The following is a 26,584-nucleotide window of genomic DNA, read 5'->3' as shown; positions in this document are numbered from 1 at the left end:
AACTTTTTAAAACTTTTTTTATTTTAATAACAAAAACAAATGCGATACAAACGACAGTACACATACCATATCATTAACAGCATCAGGGGTTAAACAAGGTAAATAAAGATCAGTCCCAGCTCTTTCCAGACCGTTTCACTTTATGTGTATAAAGGCGCAAGAATAAGTCAATTACAAAATAAATGTACATATTATTTTCAATGGGATTAAAAAATAACACAACGTCCAGTTCTTTCAAAGTAATCTAGCCCGAATTGGCCTCTTTCTTCATATGACTTTGCAAATCAGTCCAAAATGTTTTTACAACAGGACATAACCGAAATAAAAGCTGTAAGGTTTCGGCGGGAAACTGTCACGGCAGCCGTGCGCGCGCGCGTACCTGGAGCCTCTTCCCCCGAGCTCGCGCCAGGTAAAGCGCCGTCAGACTGGAGGAGGGTCGCGCCGTCTCCCGACAGACAATTTAAAAGAAAAACCCACTGACGACTCAAACAAGAGGAAAGCCGGTGGGCCCGTCTGGTTCCTGGGACTCTCCCCCGGGCTGTGTCTGTGTGACAGGGCCAGGGCTGCCCGTCTACATACCGCAGAAACTCGCCGAAATCACGTGCGGGTGAGGTAAGAGCGGTTTTGTCCGGCGGGCCTGTGCACTGCACTCTTCTGAGTGGAAAAAAAAACCCCGCAAATACAATACGTGTTTCTTTGGACTTCGTTGAACTTGAGCAGCTCGTGTACAGAATGTGTGGAGTTAATATTAGAAACCGTATTACGGATAGCGATAAGCACAGACTTCCAGTGGCGTATAAATGCCTTTATTTCTTAAAACAGTCAAGAGAAGTGCGATTTCTACGTCGCACAGGCCGTTTTGACTAAAATATCTCCTTTCATGGAGAGTTTACATTTACGGCGCTTCCAAGTTAATGTCAGAAGTTGCTGTCCACAGGTCTCTCCAGCCTCTGGTCTGCTTGCTGCTCTGTAACGGTTTAATCTCTGCGAGACATTTCGACACCGGTAAGCAGAGTTTTCTTCCGCCTTGTCAAGCGGAGAGAAAAAAAAATGCACCAGGTTTAGGCTCTTGAGCTTTCTTAACACACCTGAAATCAGTTCCAAATGATAAATTATTTAGTAGGAATCATTGCCGCCATTATGGGAAAAGTCCTGAGTTATTTTGTAATTATGAGGAAACTGAGGTCTTTATTATGAGATAGTACATTGTCGCGTACTTCATGCGATCATGAGGCGATAGCCCAGCTGTCATACAGCACGTCCATCATCATTAGCTGACTTTCATTTTGAAGCAGTACAGCCCGGTCTGTTTTAAGGACACCTGTGAGCGTCCCCCTGGTTATAATTGTGTTATAACATTTCATTCTGAATGAACCCCAGGGGAAAGTCAGTCCGGACACATCCTGCTGGGTACTGGACACTGTCCCCGACACTACACCCACAGCTCCAGCTGACCTCTCTGCACCCTGCATGATACAACAGATTGTTCACGTACTTAAATGATAATTGTGTCATAACGATGTAACTGATTTATAAGGCACCTTTCCAATCCCAAGGATGCTGTACATAGTGATAAAGAAAAAGACAAAAAAAGTACAATTAAAAGTTTAAAAAAAACAGGAACATAAACGATAGCGTGTAGAGCAATCCCACCGAGTGAAAAGGTGAGTTTCGATTTTGGATTTGAAGATGAATCGGAGAATTCGTCTCTCGGAAGCCTGAGAGTTAGTCCTGGGTACAGCAAGCGGAGGAGCAGCCTCAGCTGAACGGAGCCTAGGGGAGGGAGTGCTAACATGGAGGAGTACAGAGAGGTATGACGGAGCCAGATTACTGACAGCGTTGAAAAAATGTAACAAGTTCTTGTACTGAACACGTGACTTTATAGACATCTGATATAGAGGCAGACTTCTATTTTTTTTCCAAGACGGTAGATGGTCGATTATCTAAACTCATTGTGACCAGAGCTAGTTTGCATAGTCAGTTTGGATAATTGAGCTGTCATCAGATAATGTCATTGATAACGGATAGAATAAACATTGCAGAAAAACTTGGCATGTCATCAGAGACTGATAATGTATTGCTCATCAACCTGTCTTTTCCGCATTAAGAATCTACTGTAAGACTGCAAGTACCTGTAGTGCGCAACAGATGGGTCTAAGTCAATATTTGCTTAAGACACACGTCTCATTTCATTGGGTTTCACCAACAAAACCAAGAAACCTTTCCAAAAAAACTTTTTTATTAATCGAAAATAGACAACTGGAGCTTCATAAAATCATTTTCTGATCAATCGATCACAATAGCACTTTTTATCTGATGATGCACTTCAGCAAGAATCAATAAGCCAGAAAAACATGACCGCACGAGCAAAAACCAGCAAAAAAGAATATATCCCATGTTTTTACCTTGTTTGGGGCGTCCATAAGACCAGTAATATATCCACCAAAAGCTATCCTTACTCATTTCCAGACCTGGAGGAAACTAAAGGGTATTGGCTATTGAAATTGAATTTTGAAACTGACCGCTTCAAAAAAGCTGGTCTAATTGGTAAAAAACGCTGTCATTCATTTTATTTTCACCAATTCAGAGCCCTTAGGGGGTGGGACTTCCTCTGGGAGCTTTAGCTGCCTTCTACCTGCATTCCAGCTGTCAATCATTCCAAATTCCAAATTTGACTCGAGTTGAGATACATAACCAAAGGGTTAAAGTAGAGGACCATGCACCCTTGGCTGAGGTGAAGCCTGGGCCAAATGGCTCTGCTATCCCCCCCCTCTCGTAGGGCCTGACCCACACACTCCCACACACCCACATCAACACTGCACACCCCCACACATACCGACATACTGTCAGTATTCCCACTGTGGATGTGTCTGATCCAGTGTCAGTTTTCCCACTGTGGGCGTGTCTGATACACTGTCATTATTCCCACTGTGTGTGTGTCTGATCCAGTGTCAGTATCCCCGCTGTGGGCGTGTCTGATACACTGTCATTATTCCCACTGTGTGTGTGTCTGATCCAGTGTCAGTATCCCCGCTGTGGGCGTGTCTGATACACTGTCAGTATTCCCACTTCACACATTTACAGTTCTGCCAACTCAAGACACGTTTGTGCTTCTGTCTTTAATAATTCTGCGTGAGGTTTGAGATTTGATAAAACGTATACTTTAACTGTATAGATGCAGGTGTTGACAGATATCCCATGTTTGGTAGAATTTAGCCTAAACAGGATTTCAGTGGTTTCATTCAATCATTTTATTTCAAACAGACTGAATGAAGTAGCCAAGTATTTACTCCCCTCGAAGCTGCACGCAGTCAGCTCCTTGCACAGGAGAGTGTGAGACAGTTACAGTATATCGAGTAAACTGGACTGAGACACAACGTGGTTCAGAAAAGAAAAAGCTAATAGTAACAGTTACAAGTACAATAGTTAAGTGACACCCGAAGGAGGCTCCACAACCGAAACGTTGTGTTTCTGTTCTTCTCTTTTCAGCAGGGGATCAACCTTTACTTGTTCCTTAACAGTAATAGTAGTAATAGTCACTCCCTCTTCCTCTCTGTCTGAAGACCCCATAAAGAAGAATGACAATGGGAGTCTGAGATGGAAGAGACTTCCAGTTCAGAGTAGAAAACCCAGGTCAGTAGCTAAAGGCAGGAAAAAGCAGTGTGTAAAAAACTGGACCACAGCCTGACCAACTTTACACAGAGGGTGGTGGGGGTGTGGAACAAGCTTCCCTGCTGTGTTGTTGGAGCTGATAACCCATCAGGACAGGAAGCACTACTTTACACAAAGTGTTGTAAGAGCCTGGAACAAGCAGCCCGGCTATTCATTTCGCACGCTACGGTATTCACTCATGTGAGTGTGAGCCATGCCCTGGGGTCGCAGGTACGAGCGGTGCACTATGGGAGGTGCCGCCTCAGCTATGATGTTAACGTAAACAATACAGTTTCAACTGTTGACGCACAATACGGATTTCCCGAATCATAGCAATTCTGTGAATCAGGCTGCGGGTCGACGAAGGGAAACAGGGGACCAGACAGGCCCACCTGCAGTGTGCACAGCTCCGTCCTGCTCTGGCTGTTGGTTTCATCGTAGAAGGAGAGTGCCGCCCTGCTGGTGTCCAGGCATACCCCCAGTTTCGATGGGGAAGCTCTTCCCAGTATTGGGGTCATGAACTCTGGGCGGACAGAATACAGCTGACTGCCAATACACTGCAGCCCCAGTTCCATCCTGCTGTTTGTTGTAAAGTCCGTTTGCTGCTTGGAGGTCACCCCAACAGTCCAGCCACATGCAGTGGGAACCTCCACCTGCCAGTGGTGCATGCCGGTGGAAAAACTCTGGGCGCACAGGACAGGGTGGCGTCGGATCTTGAGTGCCTTCTTTCGGTTCAGAGAAGTGTGGTACAGAGTTTTCAGGTTGGGTGAAAGTCTCATGTCAGGACCCAGAGTTTGCTTGTCGAAGGTGAGCTGGGCCGGCACGCCGCCACCCGGAGACGCGGGGTTCACCAGCGTTAGCAAGGCCCTCAGCCCCCGCATCAGCTCCCCCTGCGCCTGGGTGCAGCCGCCCTCCAGCTCTTTCACCAGCTTCGCTGTGTCAAGCCTGTGTGCCGCCGGTTGGCACAGGCGCATCACTTTCGCCGCCGCCACTGCTCGCTCCGCAGCCAGGAACTTCTGGATGAAGAGGAAGGGCTCCTCCTCGGCCAGGGCCTCCTGCCCCGCGCTCTGGGCCCCCCTGAGCTCCTCGGCCCGCGCCGTCAGCGCTCGTAGCTCGTCCTGGAACGCTGCGTCTTGGCGCTGCTGCTCCCCCGCAAGGATGCCCAGCACCTGGGCTTTGTAGCGCGCCGCCGCCTGCACGGCCTCCTCCAGCTGGGCCTCGACCTCCTGCTGCAGTTCGGCGCCGGCGGCCCTCGCCGCCTCCTGCCTCGTGGTCTCGGCGGCCAGCAGCTCCTTGCTTCGCTGCAGTTTGGCGCCGACCTCCTGCAGGTCCCCTTCTAGGCCTTTGACCAGCTCCTTGCGCGCCGTGGGGAAGCTCCTCATGTTGTGCTGGCGGTGCGGGCCCTCGATGGCGCAGGAGACGCAGGCGCAGGCCCGGTCCGCGTAGCAGTAGTACTCTAGGAGTTTGCCGTGCTCAGGACACTTGCGACTGGCCAGGTCCCGGGCCGCAGTGGGCTCCGCCAGGGGGTGGGTCCGGATGAGGGCTGGCGTGCTCAGGTGTGGCTGCAGATGGGCGGCGCACATGGAAATCTCACACTTCAGGCAGGTCTTCAGGGCAGGGGTGGGGCCGTCCAGGCACATGTCACAGAGTACCACCGCGGAGCCTGGCCTGCGGTCGGCAGCGCGGAACCGGTCGACAATGTTGCACAGCTTGACATTCCTCTGTAGGGCTCCCAAACCCGAGTGCTCGCTACGGCACTCCGGGCAGCTGTGCGCCTTCCCATCCTCCCCAGCTGCTCCCGCTCCCCCTACCTCCTTGCTCTCCACCACCGCCTGGATACAGGCGAAGCAGAAGCTGTGCCTGCAGGGCAGGGAGGCAGGGTCAACGAGGGTCTGCAGGCACACCGGGCAGGTCAGCTCCTCCTGGAAAAACTCTTCTGGCTGGGAAAGAGCCATCCGCTCGGCAGTTTTAATCACACTCCGTTCCAGACTCTCTTTTCCCAGTTCCCTCTGTGTCCCTTGCTGTGTCTCTCTTTCGGGCTCCAGCCCGTTCTTCTCGGGATCTGCTGCCAGAGAACCAACAAGCAGGTTCAGATCGTCAAGCAGCAGCAGGAACAGCTCTTCCGACGCCCAGCAAATCTGCCTTCAAAGAAACGATCAGGCTTCACTTCAGACTTCAGACAGATCTTGTTTGCCTTTCATAGACAGCTTATCAGCCCGAGGCTGTAAATCGTTCAGCTGCACAGGAGGACTGCTGCACTTCCTGGCAGCACACCTAGAGCTCCTCCTTCCGTCCCAGAGCCCCGTGAAGCAGAAGTGGCCTTAAAGAGCCAGGAGCGCGCTGCGCACTGTGAACCGGCAGCGTCTGCTTTGAGGATTTAAAATAAGAGAGAACTTTCCTAGGTTCTTTTGTCTTCCTTAGAGGCGTTTGAGTTATACAGTGGACAGCATTGCTGTCTTGCAGCACTGTGGCTCTGCGTTCAGCCCTGGACCTGGGGTGCTGTCTGTGTGGAGTGTGCATGTTGCTTCCTCTGTGTGCGCTGTTCCTCCCCCCCTCCCAGTGGAGATTAACCGAGAACTCGATGGAAATGGAAAGGCTGTGGGTTCAAATTGCAGACGAGACACTACTGTCTGCACCCTTGAGCAAGTGACTTCACCCAGCGTCCCAGTAAAATACCCAGCTGCATGAACAGGTGAAAGTGAGACTTGCACCTGTGCTTTTGTGCCTGGGCACATGTATGTGCATGTGAGTGTAAATAAGTAAAGTTTTAGTCAACTTAAAGTGATTTAAATCGAATTTCAGTTGACTAGACTAAATTAAGATTGTGTGATTTATAGTGAAACGATATCTACAGTAATAGACTAGTCAACCTGTGGAGGTTTTGCTGTAAGTTGTTTCTTGAGGCCGAGTCACACACACGAGTTAAAGTGAATGTGTAAAATAATTTCTGTGCACTGTACTGTCTGCCTTGCCCCCGCAGGAAAGGCATGAGTGTGCCAGTGTGTGCTTGTGTACGTGTGTGCATGTGAGTGTGCTAGTGTGTGTGTGCATTAGTGTGCATGTGAGCATGTCAGTGTGTGTGTGCATGAGTGTGCATGTGAGCGTGCCAGTGTGTGTGTGTGTGCATGAGTGTGCATGTGAGCGTGCCAGTGTGTGTGTGTGTGCATGAGTGTGCATGTGAGCGTGCCAGTGTGTGTGTGTGTGCATGAGTGTGCATGTGAGCGTGCCAGTGTGTGTGTGTGTGCATGAGTGTGCATGTGAGCGTGCCAGTGTGTGTGTGCGCAAGAGAGTGCATGTGAGCGTGCCAGTGTGTGTGTGCATGAGTGTGCATGTGAGCGTGCCAGTGTGTGTGCATGAGTGTGCATGTGAGCGTGCCAGTGTGTGTGTGTGTGCATGAGTGTGCATGTGAGCGTGCCAGTGTGTGTGTGTGTGCATGAGTGTGCATGTGAGCATGCCAGTGTGTGTGTGTGTGCAAGAGAGTGCATGTGAGCGTGCCAGTGTGTGTGTGCATGAGTGTGCATGTGAGCGTGCCAGTGTGTGTGCATGAGTGTGCATGTGAGCGTGCCAGTGTGTGTGTGTGCATGAGTGTGCATGTGAGCGTGCCAGTGTGTGTGTGTGTGCATGAGTGTGCATGTGAGCGTGCCAGTGTGTGTGTGTGTGCATGAGTGTGCATGTGAGCGTGCCAGTGTGTGTGTGCATGAGTGTGCATGTGAGCGTGCCAGTGTGTGTGTGCGCAAGAGAGTGCATGTGAGCGTGCCAGTGTGTGTGTGCATGAGTGTGCATGTGAGCATGCCAGTGTGTGTGTGTGTGCATGAGTGTGCATGTGAGCATGCCAGTGTGTGTGTGTGTGCAAGAGAGTGCATGTGAGCGTGCCAGTGTGTGTGTGCATGAGTGTGCATGTGAGCGTGCCAGTGTGTGTGCATGAGTGTGCATGTGAGCGTGCCAGTGTGTGTGTGCATGAGTGTGCATGTGAGCGTGCCAGTGTGTGTGTGCATGAGTGTGCATGTGAGCGTGCCAGTGTGTGTGTAAGAGAGTGCATGTGAGCGTGCCAGTGTGTGTGTGTGCAAGAGAGTGCATGTGAGCGTGCCAGCGTGTGTGTGCATGAGTGTGCATGTGAGCGTGCCAGTGTGTGTGTAAGAGAGTGCATGTGAGCGTGCCAGTGTGCGTGTGCATGTGAGCACACTCAGTGGATTACAGAAGACTTGAACAGTTGGGCCACAGGCGATGTGGCCTGGGGATTGGCATTCGAGATTGTGAGCGTGAGTGTGCTTGTTTATGTGCATAGATCCATCCAAGTGCCCAGTTCGACTAGAGCAAGCACTTTCTGGTTGGTTCTGACCCAGTGTCTCATATTTCAGATGCTGTGTCCCATCCAGCTGAACTTGACCCACCTGCCTGTGGGACTACTCTCCATCTGATGTGTTTAATAAATCGAATAAACAAAAAAATCACTGAATGAGCTTCACTCATTTGGGATGAATGTCTTACACTGTGGCTAAAGGGATTGCTTCAGTAAAGCCTCTTTTAAAATATTGTCTGGAGTTTTGCTTGCCAGGAGGAGATGGTAACCACAGATGGCAACCTGTTTCTTCTGAGAGAAACAAACAGGAAACATAGAGGTGTCGCAGTAAGTGGGCATTTCCTGAGGCTGATGTCAGCGGTGCCTGCAAGTTTCCATCAGCCCCTTGCATATCACACCCACAAGTTAAAATGAATGTGTAAAATGGTTTTCGTGTGCTGTAGTGTCAGGCTTGCCCCAGCTGGAAAGTGGTGGAGCGAACTGGCATTTACTGTGGTAGCTGGCCACACATCCTCCATACATCTGTCACTTAGTGCTCGTTAACACATGCATGTTCCAACCGGAAACCAACATCACCTGCAGACAACTGACATCTTTCCACATCAGGTGGTGCAGGATAACTAAATGCTGCTCTGTCTCTGCTCAGGGCTCTGTTATAAGTTTGGACCCCGAGCCTTACAAATCTTGAGCTTGTTCTTTAACTGAGAAACAAAATGTAAATGTAAGCGTGCATGTGCTTGTGTATGAGTGTAAGTGTGCCAGTGTGCATGTGTATGGACATGAGTATGCCAGTGCTTATGCTTGTGTTTGAACATGAATGTGCCGGTGTCTGTGCTTGTGTTTGAGCATAAGTCTACCAGTGTGTGAGCTTGTGTATGAGCATAAGTGTGCTTGTTTATGTGTATGTGCATGGATCCATCCAGGGTGTAGCCCCACCTCAAACCTCATGCCTGCCCAGTTTGACTAGAGCAAGCACTTTCTAGTTGGTTCTGACCCAGTGGCTAAGACTCAGGACATGGAGAAAAACTATTTCAGCAGCTGTGGCTCATCCATCTGAACTTGACCCTACAGACTGAGAGGGTACTCTCTGTGTGATGTGGTTAATAAATCGAATAAACAAGAAAATCACTAAACGTACAGATCCAGCCACTCAAAATGAATTGAATGACCCCAGTGGGCGTCGCATCAAAACGCAGTATCACGCGGTATATCGCTTCATTTATCCGGAATCACCTTGTAAAACCGCCAGGAGGAGCCAATAAAGCTTAACCTCTCATGTACAGCATTTGAGCTTTTAAATTTAAACTGTGTATTACAGCAGGTTAATCATCAGTCATTAAAGAGTTGGTATATTTTATGAAAGCAAGATTGCTCAGTTGGACAAAAGTACACAACCTACAGATGCAGCCATTCAAAGTGCACGGTACAGACACGTACCGGAGGTAACTGGCTACGGCGTCGCGCATTGTGACGCACGATGATGTGCGGTACCGCGGTACGTGATTGGTTGACCGACAGGGGCACTCGTGGTCCGTTGGTCTGTCATAGAAAGATTTACAGTAAACGTCTTTACTGTGCCCGTTTTAGTATTGAATATTTATATGGAATTTTACCACTGAAGGGAAATCTTAGTAGCTGAGCAGAAAAAGAATAGGAGCATACTGCAACGCGTGTGAAGGCCATAAACGATATTAATTTAGGAACATAAACATACAGTATATGGTTGGTCTCGGTACTTTAAAGAAAAAATACACACCAGTATTCCATTTCTCCCTAAACATTTTTAACATCGAAGTCTATAACTAACGTGATACCGGAGTCAACAAGCATACTTTTAGAATTTGATTAAAAGGGAATATAATAAGGAATCGCGTATCTAAAGAAATTAATAACGATATAATTATATTCATGTACCGCAACACAAGAATAGTACACGCTGTACGATGTCTGTTGATAATGTTTGTAGGGCTTTTTCAACACAGCTTATGCAACCTTGCTGGTGGCACTGTGGGTTAGGTTCCTGACTCCCCCATCACACGTTGCGTGTTCGAATCCAGCTGAAGCCATGCCTTTTTTTTTAACAAACATTTCTTTGAAAAAATAAAACGTTTCCCTGGGTCAGAGATAAAACTTCACTCGCACCAAACAAATTTATATTTCTAAATATCACAACTTGATCGAATTTAAGTCATTTTAATAACAATGAATAGTCACCTATGCGTTACAATATAAACATTTGTATTGGTTTAAATCGATGGACAAGTCCCATCTGGGGTGGTCACCTTTTTTTCTTTCATTGACGTGACGAATAAAAAAAATGTTGCACTTCATTTTTCTTCTTCCACATACGAAACCCGCACCAAACAAGAGCGCGGTGCCTTCAGATCACCGATGTGGTGCAGCTGCACGTCAGGATGGCCGAGCGGTCTAAGGCGCTGCGTTCAGGTCGCAGTCTCCCCTGGAGGCGTGGGTTCGAATCCCACTTCTGACAGTACCTTTCCTTTTCCTGATTTGAGTGCAAATGAAAAGAACACAGCAACGGAATATGTTCCTAGACAAACATATTTTCGAAACGCCTTTATTAGGTGACGGGCTGCCCGTGTGGAAGAGTAAAAAGAAAATGATGTAAGTTTTCTCCCTCTGAGAATGGGAGGAAAACAACGTACCTCCCCGTCGGGGAATCGAACCCCGGTCTCCCGCGTGACAGGCGGGGATACTCACCACTATACTAACGAGGAGCACATGCTTGCTGGAGGTCGTGCGCTCTGTTTTCTCTTTACGTGCTGTCAGGAGACAATTCCTCTTACGGCTACTACTGCCGCGGGTTGCGGCTTGTATTGTCTTTCCCTTTAGAAGTACGTTTAGAAACCGTGCTTCCACCTGCGCCGTCGTCACTCCCCTGGAATCGTCACAGCTCCTCCTCGGGCAATGCGAACTCCTATAGAGTTGGTTCTCTCGGCTTTATTCGGTTTCTGAAAGCTGGGAAAGTGCTCGCAGTGGGGCACAAGGCACGAGCAATATGCCTTGTTACCGGCTTTCGGCTGCAAAATGACGTTCAGAAACGCGGGAGACTTTATTTAAACGGCACCGGGTCTGAACGATTTAGTGATTTGGAACAAGGGAAAGAGCACTTTTGACTATTTTTTTGCAAAGGTGTAGACGACACACATTGTTAAATCTGGTCTACCAGTATCCTGATCAAGTAAGGTCATTTGTAGTGGCATTATTTGTTGACTTTTCCTCGGCTTTTAATGCGATACAACCATGGTTGCTTGCACAGGTACTCTCAGATGACTTCAGGCTAAACAGTAACGTGATAAGATGGGTCCTTAATTCTTATCAAGCAGGACTCAACAGGTCCAATTGGGGAACTGGTTATCCGGGCTGTGTTTTGTCCCCCTCACTGTCCATTTTGCACACTGACAGTTGTAAAAGCAAACCCACAAACAGACATCTCATTACGCTTGCCTATGACACAGCCCTGGTCAGCCTGATAAGGGACACAGAAAACCATCATGGACCGATTGTAAATGAGGTTACTAAACGGTGGGATGAGTGCTCTGTGCAGTTAAATGTTTTAAAAACAACAGAGCTGTTCAAGGATTTTAGGAAAAAAACGCAACATCCCTCCAACCTAGTGTAATTAATGGTCAAACTGTAGGAACTGTCAATGATTACAAGTACTTGGACTGGTCATAGCCAAAACTCTGAGCTGGGACAAATTCTGAGACATCATTTATAAAAACAACAGAGACTCTTTTTTCAGACAGCAGGTTTCTCTTATCCGGCTTTGTGAGCCCCCTGGGGGAAAGGGCTTCAGCTCATGACCACGACTTCTCTCCCCATCAAACAGTCTGAAACCAGCGCGAGCGGCGAAGCGGATGATGGTGAGCTCCATGTCAGAGCAGCGACACAGCAGGTTCGATCGCCTGAAACAGGGCTGTAGATCAGACCGACTGGGACCTAGCTGGAAATCTGTTGGTCTGACCGAGAGGAGCCCTGACCGTGTTTGAGCAAGCACTGGGAGTACTGTGGTGAGGGTATTAAGGGCTGTGGCAGGTTAGCTCAGTTGGTTAGTGCGTGGTGCTAATAACGCCAAGGTTGCGGGTTCGCTCCCCGTACGGTCCACGAAATCTCTTTTTCCTTTTCCCCAAACCGATTGATCTTTATTTCCACGGTGAAATGTATTATGCTACGTACAGCTGATTAACGAGAGCCGTGTCGGACTCACACACACGTTCCGGCGAAGAGGGGACTGTTCAAAGATTTAAAAGCGAGGAAAGGTTGCGCGATTTCCACAAGCGATGAGCTCACTGAAAAGAATGAAGCTCACAGGAGGAGTGAAACCCTGTTCTGTAACTTAGCTGCTGGGAATGACAGTGTGGGGGCAGTCTTTCCAACTGTCAGAAAATGCATCGCACACTCCTTAACTTTCTCCCCAAAGACGGCTCGCTTCCCTTGTGGAGAATAATGTAGGAACTGTGCTCTGCTGCCCTCTAGTGGAACTGACAGTGATTGCGGTCTTTAACACCCGGGACAGTGCCCGCCTCTCCAGTCCCCGCGCACAACACAAAAGAGCAAAAGTTCCTTCGCTGCGCCCCAGTGGCCTAATGGATAAGGCACTGGCCTCCTAAGCCAGGGATTGTGGGTTCAAGTCCCATCTGGGGTGGTCACCTTTTTTCCTGTTTCATTGACGTGACGAATAAAAAAAATGTTACACTTCATTTTTCTTCGTCCACAAAGGAAACCCGCACCAAACAAGAGCGCGGTGCCTTCAGATCACCGATGTGGTGCAGCTGCACGTCAGGATGGCCAAGCGGTCTAAGGCGCTGCGTTCAGGTCGCAGTCTCCCCTGGAGGCGTGGGTTCGAATCCCACTTCTGACAGTACCTTTCCTTTTCCTGATTTGAGTGCAAATGAAAAGAACACAGCAACGGAATATGTTCCTAGACAAACATATTTTCGAAACGCCTTTATTAGGTGACGGGCTGCCCGTGTGGAAGAGTAAAAAGAAAATGATGTAAGTTTTCTCCCTCTGAGAATGGGAGGAAAACAACATACCTATCGGGGAATCGAACCCCGGTCTCCCGCGTGACAGGCAGGGATACTCACCGCCGTCGTCACTGCCCTGGTATCGCCACAGCTCCTCGGGCAATACAAACTCCTATAGAGTTGGTTCTCTCGGCTTTATTCGGTTTCTGAAGGTTGGGAAAGTGCTCTCAGTGGGGCACAAGGCACAAGCAATACGCCTTGTTACCGGCTTTCGGCTGCGAAATGACGTTCAGAAACGCGGGAGAATTTATTTAAACGGCACCGGGTCCGAACGATTTAGTGATTTGGAACAAGGGAAAGAGCACTTTTGACTATTTTTTTGCAAAGGTGTAGACGACACACATTGTTAAATCTGGTCTACCAGTATCCTGATCAAGTAAGGTCATTTGTAGTGGCATTAATTGTTGACTTTTCCTCTGCTTTTAATGCGATACAACCATGGTTGCTTGCACAGGTACTCTCAGACGACTTCAGGCTAAACAGTAACGTGATAAGATGGGTCCTTAATTCTTATCAAGCAGGACTCAACAGGTCCAATTGGGGAACTGGTTATCCGGGCTGTGTTTTGTCCCCCTCACTGTCCATTTTGCACACAAAAAGCAAACACACAAACAGACATCTCATTACGCTTGCCTATGACACAGCCCTGGTCAGCCTGATAAGGGACACAGAAAACCATCATGGACCGATTGTAAATGAGGTTACTAAACAGTGGGATGAGTGCTCTGTGCAGTTAAATGTTTTAAAAACAACAGAGCTGTTCAAGGATTTTAGGAAAAAAACGCAACATCCCTCCAACCTAGTGTAATTAATGGTCAAACTGTAGGAACTGTCAATGATTACAAGTACTTGGACTGGTCATAGCCAAAACTCTGAGCTGGGACAAATTCTGAGACACCATTTGTAAAAACAACAGAGACTCTTTTTTGAAAGGAAACTAAGCTAGTTCAAGGTAGATAGAACCATCCTAAGGCCTTTCTCCTGAAAGTATTCACTGAAAGTGTTTAACATACTGTCTCACTTTGCTGGATTGGTAAGATAAGTACCATTGATAGTAATAGGCTGAGTAAATTAGTCAAAATAAACAGCAAATTGATTGGGGGCAAACAAATCACCTTAAATATCGACTATAAGCAGAGGGAGTCAAGGTTAGCAAGGTGTGTGATGGATTGTGTCTCTCATCCCCTCCGCTGCCAGTTCACACTCCTCCCATCTTGGAGACACCTCTGTGCCTACAGGTGTCATACTAATAGACACAGGAAATCTTTCATCCCCACTGTGAGATCTCTTTCAAACAATGTGTCATAACTAGCTTCTCACTTATCTTGCTGTAACACTGTAGCATTATCGCCAACGGCTACTCAGCTAAGGTGCAATCTTTTCTTCCTCTAGAAGAACGGAGAACTGTATTATTTTTTTTCTCTTGAGCCGTAACGCTTGCATTACCTTGTGAGCAACAAGCTCTTCCCTAAGACCTCGTTACTTGTGTTGCATGAGTGACGGAACTTGGCTCTGAGCAACCACACACCGGCTCTCTACCTCCAAAACATATCGAACCTCTAACCAGGGAAAAGGCAGGCCTAAAGACCCACCATGTTACATTCGGCAAACTCTGCCAGCCTGCGGAAAACACCCAGCTCCTGGAGCTGGATTCCCAGAGTCAGCGCGCTGTGCCTTTACTGAGGGTGGCTTGACGGGTTCACAGTCAGCGGCCCACAGTGCCTTAGAGCAACACAGAGCATCACAGAGCAGACACCTGTCCGCTGACCTGGAGTCTTGAACATCCATGTCCACTCCTGATCTATGTCCATCTGGTCCTGAAACAGATCCCAAGGCAAGGGAGAGTCTTACTGAGGTTTTATCGCACAGGGGTCTGTATCTTCATCCTTCAGCACTTTTCAGGGCTGGATATCATCCGGCCCTGTCAGCGTTTCGAGCCCAGATACCATCCGACACGGGTTCTGGGTGCAGATATGATCGGGCCCTGTCAGTTCCTCTGGGGTCCAGATACCGTGCACAGATGCAATCGGGTCCAGCTGAGATACAGCTCTCAGTTCTGCCTCCTCAGCGAGAGGGAAGATTCCAGTCTGCTGGGGGGAGTGGTTACCAGTGCTGGTGGATCTGTATAAAGCTCAGGGTCTCCAGATACCTGCAGTGCAGTGGGAGCAGCAGTCAGTCCCCTGTGTCCAGGGTCCAGCAGTAGTCAGGGAAGCTCAATCTGTAGTGTTGAGTGTCCAGTGAGAAGCTTGGGAAGGTCAGTCCTCTGTGTCAGTCTAGTGTCAAGTGAGAAGCTTGGGAAGGTCAGTCCTCTGTGTCCAGTGAGGAGTCGGCGAGATGAAGACACCTGTCCTGCAGCTGCTGTTTTGGATCCTGATCCTGGACACACATGAAGGTAAGGAGTGACCAAGCTCCTGGCTCACTTCTCCTGCAATGACCTCGCATGTTCACAGGCAGCAGGCTCTGGCTGGTTTAAAGCTGATTTCCTAATTTACACCTTTTCCACATGAAAGGGTCAATTGAAAAAGCCAAGAGGCTGAGTAAGACTCCTAGACAGCAGGTTTCTCTTATCCGGCTTCGTGAGCCCCCTGGGGGAAAGGGCTGCAGCTCATGACCACGACTTCTCTCCCCATCAAACAGTCTGAAACCAGCGCGAGCGGCGAAGCGGACGCTGGTGAGCTCCATGTCAGAGCAGCGACACAGCAGGTTCGATCGCCTGAAACAGGGCTGTAGATCAGACCGACTGGGACCTAGCTGGAAATCTGTTGGTCTCACCGAGAGGCGCCCTGACCGTGTTTGAGCAAGCACTGGGAGTACTGGGATGAGGGTATTAAGGGCTGTGGCAATGATTATAGAATGTGAATTCTGCCATCAATCGATTAGATTCTCACCATCCGCTGCGACGATAGAGCTCAGTCCATCCCTCAGGATCCCACCCATCCCGGCCACAGACTGTTCTCCCCCGGCGCTCTGGCAAGTGGTATCGCACTATTAAAGCACAGACGCTAGACTCAAGAACAGCTTCTACTCTGCTGCAGTACAAATCCTCCACAGCTGACTGCAACACCCCAGACTCGATGCACATCTGCACTATTCACTTTTTACTTGGTCTAACATGTGTCTTTTCTTTCACTACTACACATTTCTTGTTCTGGGAGTTTAATTCATTATGTCGTAACGTACTTACTGTTTATATCGTGTGGCGTCGTCTGCTGTACTGTGTGATGTGTATGTCCCAGGAGATCAGAGTGAATAAGATGTACAAGTACATGTGGCAATAAACTCCTCTACTACTCTACTACTACTAATCTTCTTTATCGTGTTCAAGTCAAAATAGTGGTGTTAATGTACAGGAGTGTCCAGTCAGTCAGTGTGTCTGTATGAACCCCCCTCTCTCAGTGCAGTGTAAATGTACTGGAGTGTCCAGTCAGTGTGTCTGTATGAACCCCTCTCTCTCAGTGCAGTGTTAATGTACTGGAGTGTCCAGTCAGTCAGTGTGTCTGTGTTAACCCCTCTCTCTCAGTGCAGTGTTAATGTACTGGAGTGTCCAGTCAGTCAGTGTGTCTGTATGAACCCCTCTCTCTCAGTGCAGTGTTATTGTACTGGAGTGTCCAGTCAGTCAGTGTGTCTGTATGAACCCCTCTCTCTCAGTGCAGTGTTATTGTACTGGAGTGTCCAGTCAGTCAGTGTGTCTGTATGAACCCCTCTCTCTCAGTGCAGTGTTATTGTACTGGAGTGTCCAGTCAGTCAGTGTGTCTGTATGAACCCCTCTCTCTCAGTGCAGTGTTATTGTACTGGAGTGTCCAGTCAGTCAGTGTGTCTGTATGAACCCCCCTCTCTCAGTGCAGTGTTAATGTACTGGAGTGTCCAGTCAGTCAGTGTGTCTGTATGAACCCCTCTCTCTCAGTGCAGTGTTATTGTACTGGAGTGTCCAGTCAGTCAGTGTGTCTGTATGAACCCCTCTCTCTCAGTGCAGTTTTAATGTACTGGAGTGTCCAGTCAGTCAGTGTGTCTGTATGAACCCCTCTCTCTCAGTTCAGTGTTAATGTATTGGAGTGTCCAGTCAGTCAGTGTGTCTGTATGAACCCCTCTCTCTCAGTGCAGTGTTAATGTACTGCAGTGTCCAGTCAGTCAGTGTGTCTGTATGAACCCCTCTCTCTTAGTGCAGTGTTAATGTACTGGAGTGTCCAGTCAGTCAGTGTGTCTGTATGAACCCGTCTCTCTCAGTGCAGTGTTAATGTACTGGAGTGTCCAGTCAGTCAGTGTGTCTGTATGAACCCGTCTCTCTCAGTGTAGTGTTAATGTCCTGGAGGGGCTGGTTAGCTCAGTTGGTTAGAACGTGGTGCTAATAACGCCAAGGATGCGGGTTCGATCCCCGTACGGGCCATGAAATCCCTTTTTCCTTTTCCCCAAACCGTTTGATCTTTATTTCCACGGTGAAATGTATTATGCTACGTACAGCTGATAAACGAGAGCCGTGTCGGACTCACACACACGTTCCGGCGGAGAGGGGACTGTTCAAAGATTTAAAAGCGAGGAAAGGTGGCGCGATTTCCACAAGCGATGAGCTCACTGAAAAGAATGAAGCTCACAGAAGGAGTGAAACCCTGTTCTGTAACTTAGCTGCTGGGAATGACAGTGTGGGGGCAGTCTTTCCAACTGTCAGAAAATGCATCGCACACTCCTTAACTTTCTCCCCAAATACGGCTCGCTTCTCTTATGGAGAATAATGTAGGAACTGTGCTCTGCTGCCCTCTAGTGGAACTGACAGTGATTGCGGTCTTTAACACCCGGGACCTCTCCAGTCCCCGCGCAGAACACAAAAGAGCAAAAGTCCCTTCGCCAAGCCCCAGTGGCCTAATGGATAAGGCACTGGCCTCCTAAGCCAGGGATTGTGGGTTCAAGTCCCATCTGGGGTGGTCACCTTTTTTTCTGTTTCATTGACGTGACGAATAAAAAAAATGTTACACTTCATTTTTCTTCTTCTACAAACGAAACCCGCACCAAACAAGAGCGCGGTGCCGTCAGATCACCGATGTTGTGCAGCTGTACGTCAGGATGGCCGAGCGGTCTAAGGCGCTGCGTTCAGGTCGCAGTCTCCCCTGGAGGCGTGGGTTCGAATCCCACTTCTGACAGTACCTTTCCTTTTCCTGATGATTTGTTAAGAGTGCAACTGAAAAGAACACAACGACGGAATATGTTCCTAGACAAACATATTTTGGAAACGCCTTTATTAGGTGACGGGCTACCCGTGTGGAAGAGTAAAAAGAAAATGATGTAAGTTTTCTCCCTCTGAGAATGGGAGGAAAACAACGTACCTCCCCGTCGGGGAATCGAACAGGCGGGGATACTCACCACTATACTAACGAGGAGCACATGCTTGCTGGTGGTCGTGAGCTCTGTTTACTGTTTACTTGCTGTCAGGAGACACTTCCTCTTACGGCTACTACTGCTGCGGGTTGCGGCTTGTATTGTCTTTCCCTTTAGAAGTACGTTTAGAAACCGTGCTTCCACCTGCGCCGTCGTCACTCCCCTGGAATCGTCACAGCTCCTCCTCGGGCAATGCGAACTCCTATAGAGTTGGTTCTCTCGGCTTTATTCGGTTTCTGAAAGCTGGGAATGTGCTCGCAGTGGGGCACAAGGCACGAGCAATATGCGTTGTTACCGGCTTTCGGGTGCGAAATGACGTTCAGAAACGCGGGAGACTTTATTTAAACGGCACCGGGTCTGAACGATTTAGTGATTTGGAACAAGGGAAAGAGCACTTTTGACTATTTTTTTGCAAAGGTGTAGACGACACACATTGTTAAATCTGGTCTACCAGTATCCTGATCAAGTAAGGTCATTTGTAGTGGCATTATTTGTTGACTTTTCCTCGGCTTTTAATGCGATACAACCATGGTTGCTTGCACAGGTACTCTCAGATGACTTCAGGCTAAACAGTAACGTGATAAGATGGGTCCTTAATTTTTATCAAGAAGGACTCAACAGGTCCAATTGGGGAACTGGTTATCCGGGCTGTGTTTTGTCCCCCTCACTGTCCATTTTGCACACTGACAGTTGTAAAAGCAAACCCACAAACAGACATCTCATTACGCTTGCCTATGACACAGCCCTGGTCAGCCTGTTAAGGGACAGAGAAAACCATCATGGACCGATTGTACTGTAAATGAGGTTACTAAACGGTGGGATGAGTGCTCTGTGCAGTTAAATGTTTTAAAAACAACAGAGCTGTTCAAGGATTTTAGGAAAAAAACGCAACATCCCTCCAACCTAGTGTAATTAATGGTCAAACTGTAGGAACTGTCAATGATTACAAGTACTTGGACTGGTCATAGCCAAAACTCTGAGCTGGGACAAATTCTGAGACATCATTTGTAAAAACAACAGAGACTCTTTTTTCAAAGGAAACTAAGCCAGTTCAAGGTAGAGAGAACCATCCTAAGGCCTTTCTCCTGAAAGTATTCACTGAAAGTGTTTAACATACTGTCTCACTTTGCTGGGTTGGTAAGATAAGTACCATTGATAGTAATAGGCTGAGTAAATTAGTCAAAATAAACAGCAAATTGATTGGGGACAAACAAATCACCTTAAATATCGACTATAAGCAGAGGGAGTCAAGGTTAGCAAGGTGTGTGATGGATTGTGTCTCTCACCCCCTCTGCTGCCAGTTCACACTCCTCCCATCTTGGAGGTGCCTCTGTGCCTACAGGTGTCATACTAATAGACACAGGAAATCTTTCATCCCCACTGCGAGATCTCTTTCAAACAATGTGTCATAACTAGCTTCTCACTTATCTTGCTGTAACACTCTAGCATTATCGCCTACGGCTACTCAGCTAAGGTGCAATCTTTTCTTCCTCTAGAAGAACGGAGAACTGTATTATTTTTTTTCTCTTGAGCCGTAACGCTTGCATTACCTTGTGAGCAACAAGCTCTTCCCTAAGACCTCGTTACCTGTGTTGCATGAGTGACGGAACTTGGCTCTGAGCGACCACACGCCGGCTCTCTACCTCCACAACATATCGAACCTCTAACCAGGGAAAAGGCAGGCCTAAAGACCCACCATGTTACATTCGGCAAACTCTGCCAGCCTGCGGAAAACACCCAGCTCCTGGAGCTGGATTCCCAGAGTCAGCGCGCTGTGCCTTTACTGAGGGTGGCTTGTCGGGTCCACAGTCAGCGGCCCACAGTGCCTTAGAGCAACACAGAGCATCACAGAGCAGACACCTGTCCGCTGACCTGGAGTCTTGAACATCCATGTCCACTCCTGATCTATGTCCATCTGGCCCTGAAACAGATCCCAAGGCAAGGGAGAGTCTTACTGAGGTGTTATCGCACAGGGGTCTGTATCTTCATCCTTCAGCACTTTTCAGGGCTGGATATCATCCGGCCCTGTCAGCGTTTCGAGCCCAGATACCATCCGACACGGGTTCTGGGTGCAGATATGATCGGGCCCTGTCATCTCCTCTGGGGTCCAGATACCGTGCACAGATGCAATCGGGTCCAGCTGAGATACAGCTCTCAGTTCTGCCTCTTTAGCGAGAGGGAAGATTCCAGTCTGCTGGGGGGAGTGGTTACCAGTGCTGGTGGATCTGTATAAAGCGCAGGGTCTCCAGATTCCTGCAGTGGAGTGGGAGCAGCAGTCAGTCCCCTGTGTCCAGGGTCCAGCAGTAGTCAGGAAAGCTCAATCTGCAGTGTTGAGTGTCCAGTGAGAAGCTTGGGAAGGTCAGTCCTCTGTGTCAGTCTAGTGTCAAGTGAGAAGCTTGGGAAGGTCAGTCCTCTGTGTCCAGTGAGGAGTCGGCGAGATGAAGACACCTGTCCTGCAGCTGCTGTTTTGGATCCTGATCCTGGACACACATGAAGGTAAGGAGTGACCAAGCTCCTGGCTCACTTCTCCTGCAATGACCTCGCATGTTCACAGGCAGCAGGCTCTGGCTGGTTTAAAGCTGATTTCCTAATTTATACCTTTTCCACATGAAAGGGTCAATTGAAAAAGCCAAGAGGCTGAGTAAGACTCCTAGACAGCAGGTTTCTCTTATCCGGCTTCGTGAGCCCCCTGGGGGAAAGGGCTGCAGCTCATGACCACGACTTCTCTCCCCATCAAACAGTCTGAAACCAGCGTGAGCGGCGAAGCGGACGCTGGTGAGCTCCATGTCAGAGCAGCGACACAGCAGGTTCGATGGCCTGAAACAGGGCTGTAGATCAGACCGACTGGGACCTAGCTGGAAATCTGTCGGTCTCACCGAGAGGCGCCCTGACCGTGTTTGAGCAAGCACTGGGAGTACTGGGATGAGGGTATTAAGGGCTGTGACAACGATTATAGAATGTGAATTCTGCCATCAATCGATTAGATTCTCACCATCCGCTGCGACGATAGAGCTCAGTCCATCCCTCAGGATCCCACCCATCCCGGCCACAGACTGTTCTCCCCCGGCGCTCTGGCAAGTGGTATCGCACTATTAAAGCACAGACGCTAGACTCAAGAACAGCTTCTACTCTGCTGCAGTACAAATCCTCCACAGCTGACTGCAACACCCCAGACCCGATGCACATCTGCACTATTCACTTTTTACTTGGTCTAACATATGTCTTTTCTTTCACTACTACATATTTCTTGTACTGGTAAATTAATTCATTATGTCATAATGTACTTACTGTCTATATCGTGTGGCGTCGTCTGCTGTACTGTGTGATGTGTATGTCCCAGGAGATCAGAGTGAATAAGATGTACAAGTACATATGGCAGTAAACTCCTCTACTTCTCTACTACTACTACTAGTCTTACTGTTTCAAGTCAAAATAGTGCAGTGTTATTGTACTGGAGTGTCCAGTCAGTCAGTGTGTCTGTATGAACCCCTCTCTCTCAGTGCAGTGTTAATGTACTGGAGTGTCCAGTCAGTCAGTGTGTCTGTATGAACCCCTCTCTCTCAGTGCAGTGTTATTGTACTGGAGTGTCCAGTCAGTCAGTGTGTCTGTATGAACCCCTCTCTCTCAGTGCAGTGTTAATGTACTGGAGTGTCCAGTCAGTGTGTCTGTATGAACCCCTCTCTCTCAGTGCAGTGTTAATGTACTGGAGTATCCAGTCAGTCAGTGTGTCTGTATGAACCCCTCTCTCTCAGTGCAGTGTTAATGTACTGGAGTGTCCAGTCAGTCAGTGTGTCTGTATTAACCCCTCTCTCTCAGGGCAGTGTTAATGTACTGGAGTGTCCAGTCAGTGTGTCTGTATGAACCCCTCTCTCTCAGTGCAGTGTTAATGTACTGGAGTGTCCAGTCAGTCAGTGTGTCTGTATGAACCCCTCTCTCTCAGTGCAGTGTTAATGTACTGGAGTGTCCAGTCAGTCAGGGTGTCTGTATGAACCCCTCTCTCTCAGTGCAGTGTTAATGTACTGGAGTGTCCAGTCAGTCAGTGTGTCTGTATTAACCCCTCTCTCTCTCCAGTGTCCAGCTCTCCTCTGTCCAGAAGCTCCATTGTGGGTGGACAGGATGTGAAGGAGGGACAGTGGCCCTGGATGGTTTATCTCAGGCTGGTTATGCTCAGTGGAGGGGGAGGTTCCTGTGATGGCACCCTGATCAGTGATCGCTGGGTTCTCACTGCAGCACACTGTGTGGATTTGTAAGTATCTACTGCTTTATTTCAACTCCATTAACACAAACACAGCTGGTTATTAATAATAAAAATAATAAGATTCCCTTTAGCTCAGCTGGCTGGTTCCTTGTTCAGTGACATTAGAGGCCCAGGTTTGAGCCCCCAGCGGTGGGGGGTCGACTTGATGCGGGAGGGGTGAGGGTGCATACCCACGTGAACCTGGAAGCACTACAATACTAATAATAAAAAACCTTAGTATGCTACATTACGTAGCACCTTTAAAAGTAACATCTCAAAGCACTTTACTGCCAAAACAAAACAAGCACACATAAGAAACACAAGTAGTTAGAAATACATCAGAAAATCCATGATCATTAGAAAATGAAGCAGACACGCACGCCATTTCAATAACAGCTTTTTTTAAAAGAAAGGTTTTGAGCCGCGATGTAATGCATTCAGGGTAGCCAGCTCTCTGATCTGATGTCCTTTGGGATAGATTTCCGGAGCTCTGGATCACAGCAAGAGAGGTGCCAAGCCATGAAGAGCCTTATAGCCTTAAGGTGCCGAGCTGTATAGCCAAGCATGAGCATTTTGAAGTCGAGCTGAAACTTGACAGGAAGCCAAGAGAGGAGTGATGTGAACACTTGCACGTAACCTGGTCAGAATGCCAGTTGCCAAATTTTCAAGTTTGCTCCATGTGGATTTTAAATTCCCCAGCGAGGAGGCAGTCTAGTGACATTTCTGAGATGGAAGAACTATGTTTTTACAGTAATTAGCATTTAAGACTCAACAGCCAATCCAATCAAATATTACACCAAAATTTTGTGTTTCATTGAAATGAATTAGTATGAACATAATATCTGAGTATCATCAGCACAGATATATGATAAGAAGCTGGTGATACAGTCTACTCCTAAATGAACTGAGATCTTCTGCAGGGTCCTGTAGTACCATCGATATCATAGTTCCCTGCATTTATAGTTCCTTTCATCTCTACTCTTATTGACACTGTCCCGGGATCTGTACTGACCAGCAGTCAGGACACCCCTACTCTTACTGACAGTGTCCTGGGATCTATACTAACCAGCAGCCAGGACACCCCTACTCTTACTGACAGTGTCCTGGGATCTGTACTGACCAGTCAGGACACCCCTACTCTTACTGACAGTGTCCTGGGATCTGTACTGACCAGCAGTCAGGACACCCCTACTCTTACTGACAGTGTCCTGGGATCTGTACTGACCAGTCAGGACACCCCTACTCTTACTGACAGTGTCCTGTGATCTGTACTGACCGGCAGTCAGGACACCCCTACTCTTACTGACAGTGTCCTGGGGTCTGTACTGACCGGTAGTCAGGACACCCCTACTCTTACTGACAGTGTCCTGGGATCTGTACTGACCAGACAGGACACCCCTACTCTTACTGACAGTGTCCTGGGATCTGTACTGACCGGCAGTCAGGACACCCCTACTCTTACTGACAGTGTCCTGGGATCTGTACTGACCAGTCAGGACACCCCTACTCTTACTGACAGTGTCCTGGGATCTGTACTGACCAGCAGTCAGGACACCCCTACTCTTACTGACAGTGTCCTGGGATCTGTACTGACCAGTCAGGACACCCCTACTCTTACTGACAGTGTCCTGGGATCTGTACTGACCAGCAGTCAGGACACCCCTACTCTTACTGACAGTGTCCTGGGATCTGTACTGACCAGTCAGGACACCCCTACTCTTACTGACAGTGTCCTGGGATCTGTACTGACCAGCAGTCAGGACACCCCTACTCTTACTGACAGTGTCCTGGGATCTGGACTGACCAGTCAGGACACCCCTACTCTTACTGACAGTGTCCTGGGATCTGTACTGACCAGCAGTCAGGACACCCCTACTCTTACTGACAGTGTCCTGGGATCTGGACTGACCAGCAATCAGGACACTGCAGGATCTGTAATGACTTAGTAGCCAAGACCTGGAACTACGATTTCACCCAGTGTACCTCATGGCTTTCTCTATCACCATACTGGGGAAATGGTTTGGAAAGACTGGTCAGGTGGAAAGGACACCACCTAATGGTCCAAGGGCACCTCCTACAGTGGCAACCCTGTTGTCCTCAGAGGTCTCCCACTATAACAGCTGTCCCCTACTTTGCAGCCCCTTGAACTGGTGGGAAACAAGTATCACGCTGGGAGGCTATCAGCTGTCGATGTGTCGACTAATGAGTACCAGCAAACTCACTCAATGAAGAGGATCATCGTGCATGAGAGCTACAGTGATTTTACAGGAGGGTCTGATGTCGCCCTGATAGAGCTGAATGAGACTGCCACCTTAAACCAGTACGTCAAGCCCGTCGCCCTGGCCGAGGCCTCCAGCAACATCTCTGCCAAGTGGGACTGCTGGGCCACAGGGTGGGGAAACGTCGGAAATTCGGGTAGGAGATGTTGCTGGTTTCGGAACTGGGAAAATTGCACACACACACTTTCAGTGCCACCCATGTTTCGGCGCCAGGGTGTTTACTTTTCTGACCGTAGTTCAGCCACGATTGTCCCCTTGCGTTCTGTCAGGAAGGGTGCTGAAGTGCGTGTGATCAGATGTGGAGGTGCGGACTGAGATATCAGACTCTCCTCTCTGTCTCTGAGTGTCTTCCTTGCCTTCCAGTTTCTCTTTGTGAACCTGGGACCCTACAGGAAGTCCAGCTCCCCATCATAGACAACTTGGAGTGTCAGAAGATGTTAAAGGATCACTACGTCATCCTGCCAGAGATGCTGTGTGCCGGGTACGAGGCAGGAGGCAAGGGCACCTGTCAGGTAGGTTTACTAGAAAGGCAAAGTTGCGTTTGCTTGATTCCCATATACTGTACCTTTCCTGGGTCAATCTGGATTGTCCCGATAGTGTGGATGTACTGTAGATGAGTCTGTCCTTGGATTGTCCCTATAGTGTGGGTGTACTGTAGATGAGTCTGTCCCTGGATTGTCCCGATAGCAAGGCTGTACTGTAGATGAGTCTGTTCCTGGATTGTCCCGATAGTGTTGATGTAGACGAGTCTGTCCCTAGGATCCTCCCGATAGTGTGGATGTAGATGAGTCTGTCCCTGGATTGTCGCGATAGTGTGGATGTAGGTGAGTCTTTCCCTGGATTGTTCTGATACTGTGGGTGTAGATAGGTCTGTTCCTGGATCGTCCCGATAGTGTGGATGTAGATGAGTCTGTCCCTGGATTGTCGCGATAGTGTGGATGTAGATGAGTCTTTCCCTGGATTGTTCTGATATTGTGGGTGTAGATGGGTCTGTTCCTGGATTGTCCCGATAGTGTGGATGTAGATTAATCTGTTCTTGGATTGTCCCGATAGTGTGGGTGTAGATGGGTCTGATCCTGGATTGTCCCGATAGCGTGGGTGTAGGTGAGTCTTTCCCTGGATTGTCCTGATTGTCCCAGAACAGTGCAGCTCATTCTTGGGGTTTGGGGGTTTGGCAATGAAGGAGGTGACAGATCGATCACTCTCTCGCTCTCCTCAGCCTCTCACCCTTGACTCTCCACGATCTCTCTCTCTCTCTGCAGGGCGACTCTGGGGGCCCCCTGGTCTGTTGGAAAAATAAGAGGAGCCCCTGGCTCCAGGCCGGGATCGTCAGCTTTGGGCTGCAATGCGCCATCCCGCTATACCCCGGAGTCTTCACCCGGGTCTCCAGCTACAGGGCCTGGATAAAGCAACACACTGGGATCTGAGGCTCCTGCTGAGGACAGCGCCCCCTGGCGGACTCGCAGCAAACTGCAGGCTAAGCTCAATCTGATATTTGATTGAATCACCGGTCAATGCCACCTTTTGTACTATTGCCACTGTTACCTCCTCTCTCCCTCTTGTATGTTTATTACTGAGGAATATTCTGGGATCTCCTCTCTCTCTGGTGTGGCTGTACTCTTGGCTTTGCTCTGCTTGCTGTGAGAGATCAGATATAATTGTCTCTCTTTTGGCAGCTCAATAAAATGCAAACATTCAA

At 48.6% G+C, this 26,584-nt stretch overlaps 2 protein-coding genes and 6 non-coding genes across 10 annotated transcripts; 6 read left to right on the top strand and 2 right to left on the bottom strand.

The window, feature by feature from the left end:
• LOC148660329 (E3 ubiquitin-protein ligase TRIM7-like) lies at window positions 1-6,125 on the bottom strand. Its single transcript, XM_088634197.1, has one exon. The coding sequence runs from the start codon at window positions 5,604-5,606 to the stop codon at window positions 3,918-3,920; it is 1,689 nt and encodes a 562-aa protein (XP_088490323.1). The 5' UTR covers window positions 5,607-6,125; the 3' UTR covers window positions 1-3,917.
• LOC148660322 (mast cell tryptase-like) lies at window positions 410-26,584 on the top strand. Of its 3 annotated transcripts, XM_088634200.1 has the most exons (6): window positions 20,617-20,727; window positions 20,774-20,865; window positions 22,441-22,615; window positions 24,745-25,021; window positions 25,249-25,397; window positions 26,148-26,584. In XM_088634200.1, the coding sequence occupies exons 4-6, from the start codon at window positions 24,832-24,834 to the stop codon at window positions 26,310-26,312; spliced, it is 504 nt and encodes a 167-aa protein (XP_088490326.1). In that variant the 5' UTR covers window positions 20,617-20,727; window positions 20,774-20,865; window positions 22,441-22,615; window positions 24,745-24,831; the 3' UTR covers window positions 26,313-26,584. The 3 variants fall into 3 exon arrangements, with proteins under 3 accessions (XP_088490327.1, XP_088490325.1, XP_088490326.1); XM_088634201.1 differs by lacking the exons at window positions 20,617-20,727; window positions 20,774-20,865 and adding an exon at window positions 410-612; XM_088634199.1 differs by having other exon boundaries at window positions 20,613-20,865.
• trnal-cag (transfer RNA leucine (anticodon CAG)) lies at window positions 10,360-10,442 on the top strand. Its single transcript has one exon. It is a non-coding gene; the product is annotated as a tRNA-Leu (tRNA).
• trnad-guc (transfer RNA aspartic acid (anticodon GUC)) lies at window positions 10,618-10,689 on the bottom strand. The gene has a single exon. It is a non-coding gene; the product is annotated as a tRNA-Asp (tRNA).
• On the top strand, window positions 12,548-12,620 carry trnar-ccu (transfer RNA arginine (anticodon CCU)). Its single transcript has one exon. It is a non-coding gene; the product is annotated as a tRNA-Arg (tRNA).
• trnal-cag (transfer RNA leucine (anticodon CAG)) lies at window positions 12,754-12,836 on the top strand. Its single transcript has one exon. It is a non-coding gene; the product is annotated as a tRNA-Leu (tRNA).
• On the top strand, window positions 17,846-17,918 carry trnar-ccu (transfer RNA arginine (anticodon CCU)). The gene has a single exon. It is a non-coding gene; the product is annotated as a tRNA-Arg (tRNA).
• On the top strand, window positions 18,052-18,134 carry trnal-cag (transfer RNA leucine (anticodon CAG)). Its single transcript has one exon. It is a non-coding gene; the product is annotated as a tRNA-Leu (tRNA).

The sequence above is a fragment of the Lepisosteus platostomus genome, chromosome 6 (genome assembly GCF_059453375.1).
Source record: "Lepisosteus platostomus isolate fLepPlt1 chromosome 6, fLepPlt1.hap1, whole genome shotgun sequence".
Classification (NCBI taxonomy): Eukaryota; Metazoa; Chordata; class Actinopteri; order Semionotiformes; family Lepisosteidae; genus Lepisosteus; species Lepisosteus platostomus.
Note: the sequence above shows the minus strand (reverse complement) of the source record. Positions and strands in the feature narration are given on the sequence as shown.

Excerpts from the sequence above, each read along its gene's own strand:
- LOC148660329 (XM_088634197.1), bottom strand. The coding sequence starts at position 5,606 with ATGGCTCTTTCCCAGCCAGAAGAGTTTTTCCAGGAGGAGCTGACCTGC.
- LOC148660322 (XM_088634201.1), top strand. The coding sequence starts at position 24,832 with ATGAAGAGGATCATCGTGCATGAGAGCTACAGTGATTTTACAGGAGGG. Across the intron at positions 25,022-25,248 it reads GGGAAACGTCGGAAATTCGG|TTTCTCTTTGTGAACCTGGG; the intron begins GTAGGAGATGTT and ends CTTGCCTTCCAG. Across the intron at positions 25,398-26,147 it reads GAGGCAAGGGCACCTGTCAG|GGCGACTCTGGGGGCCCCCT; the intron begins GTAGGTTTACTA and ends CTCTCTCTGCAG.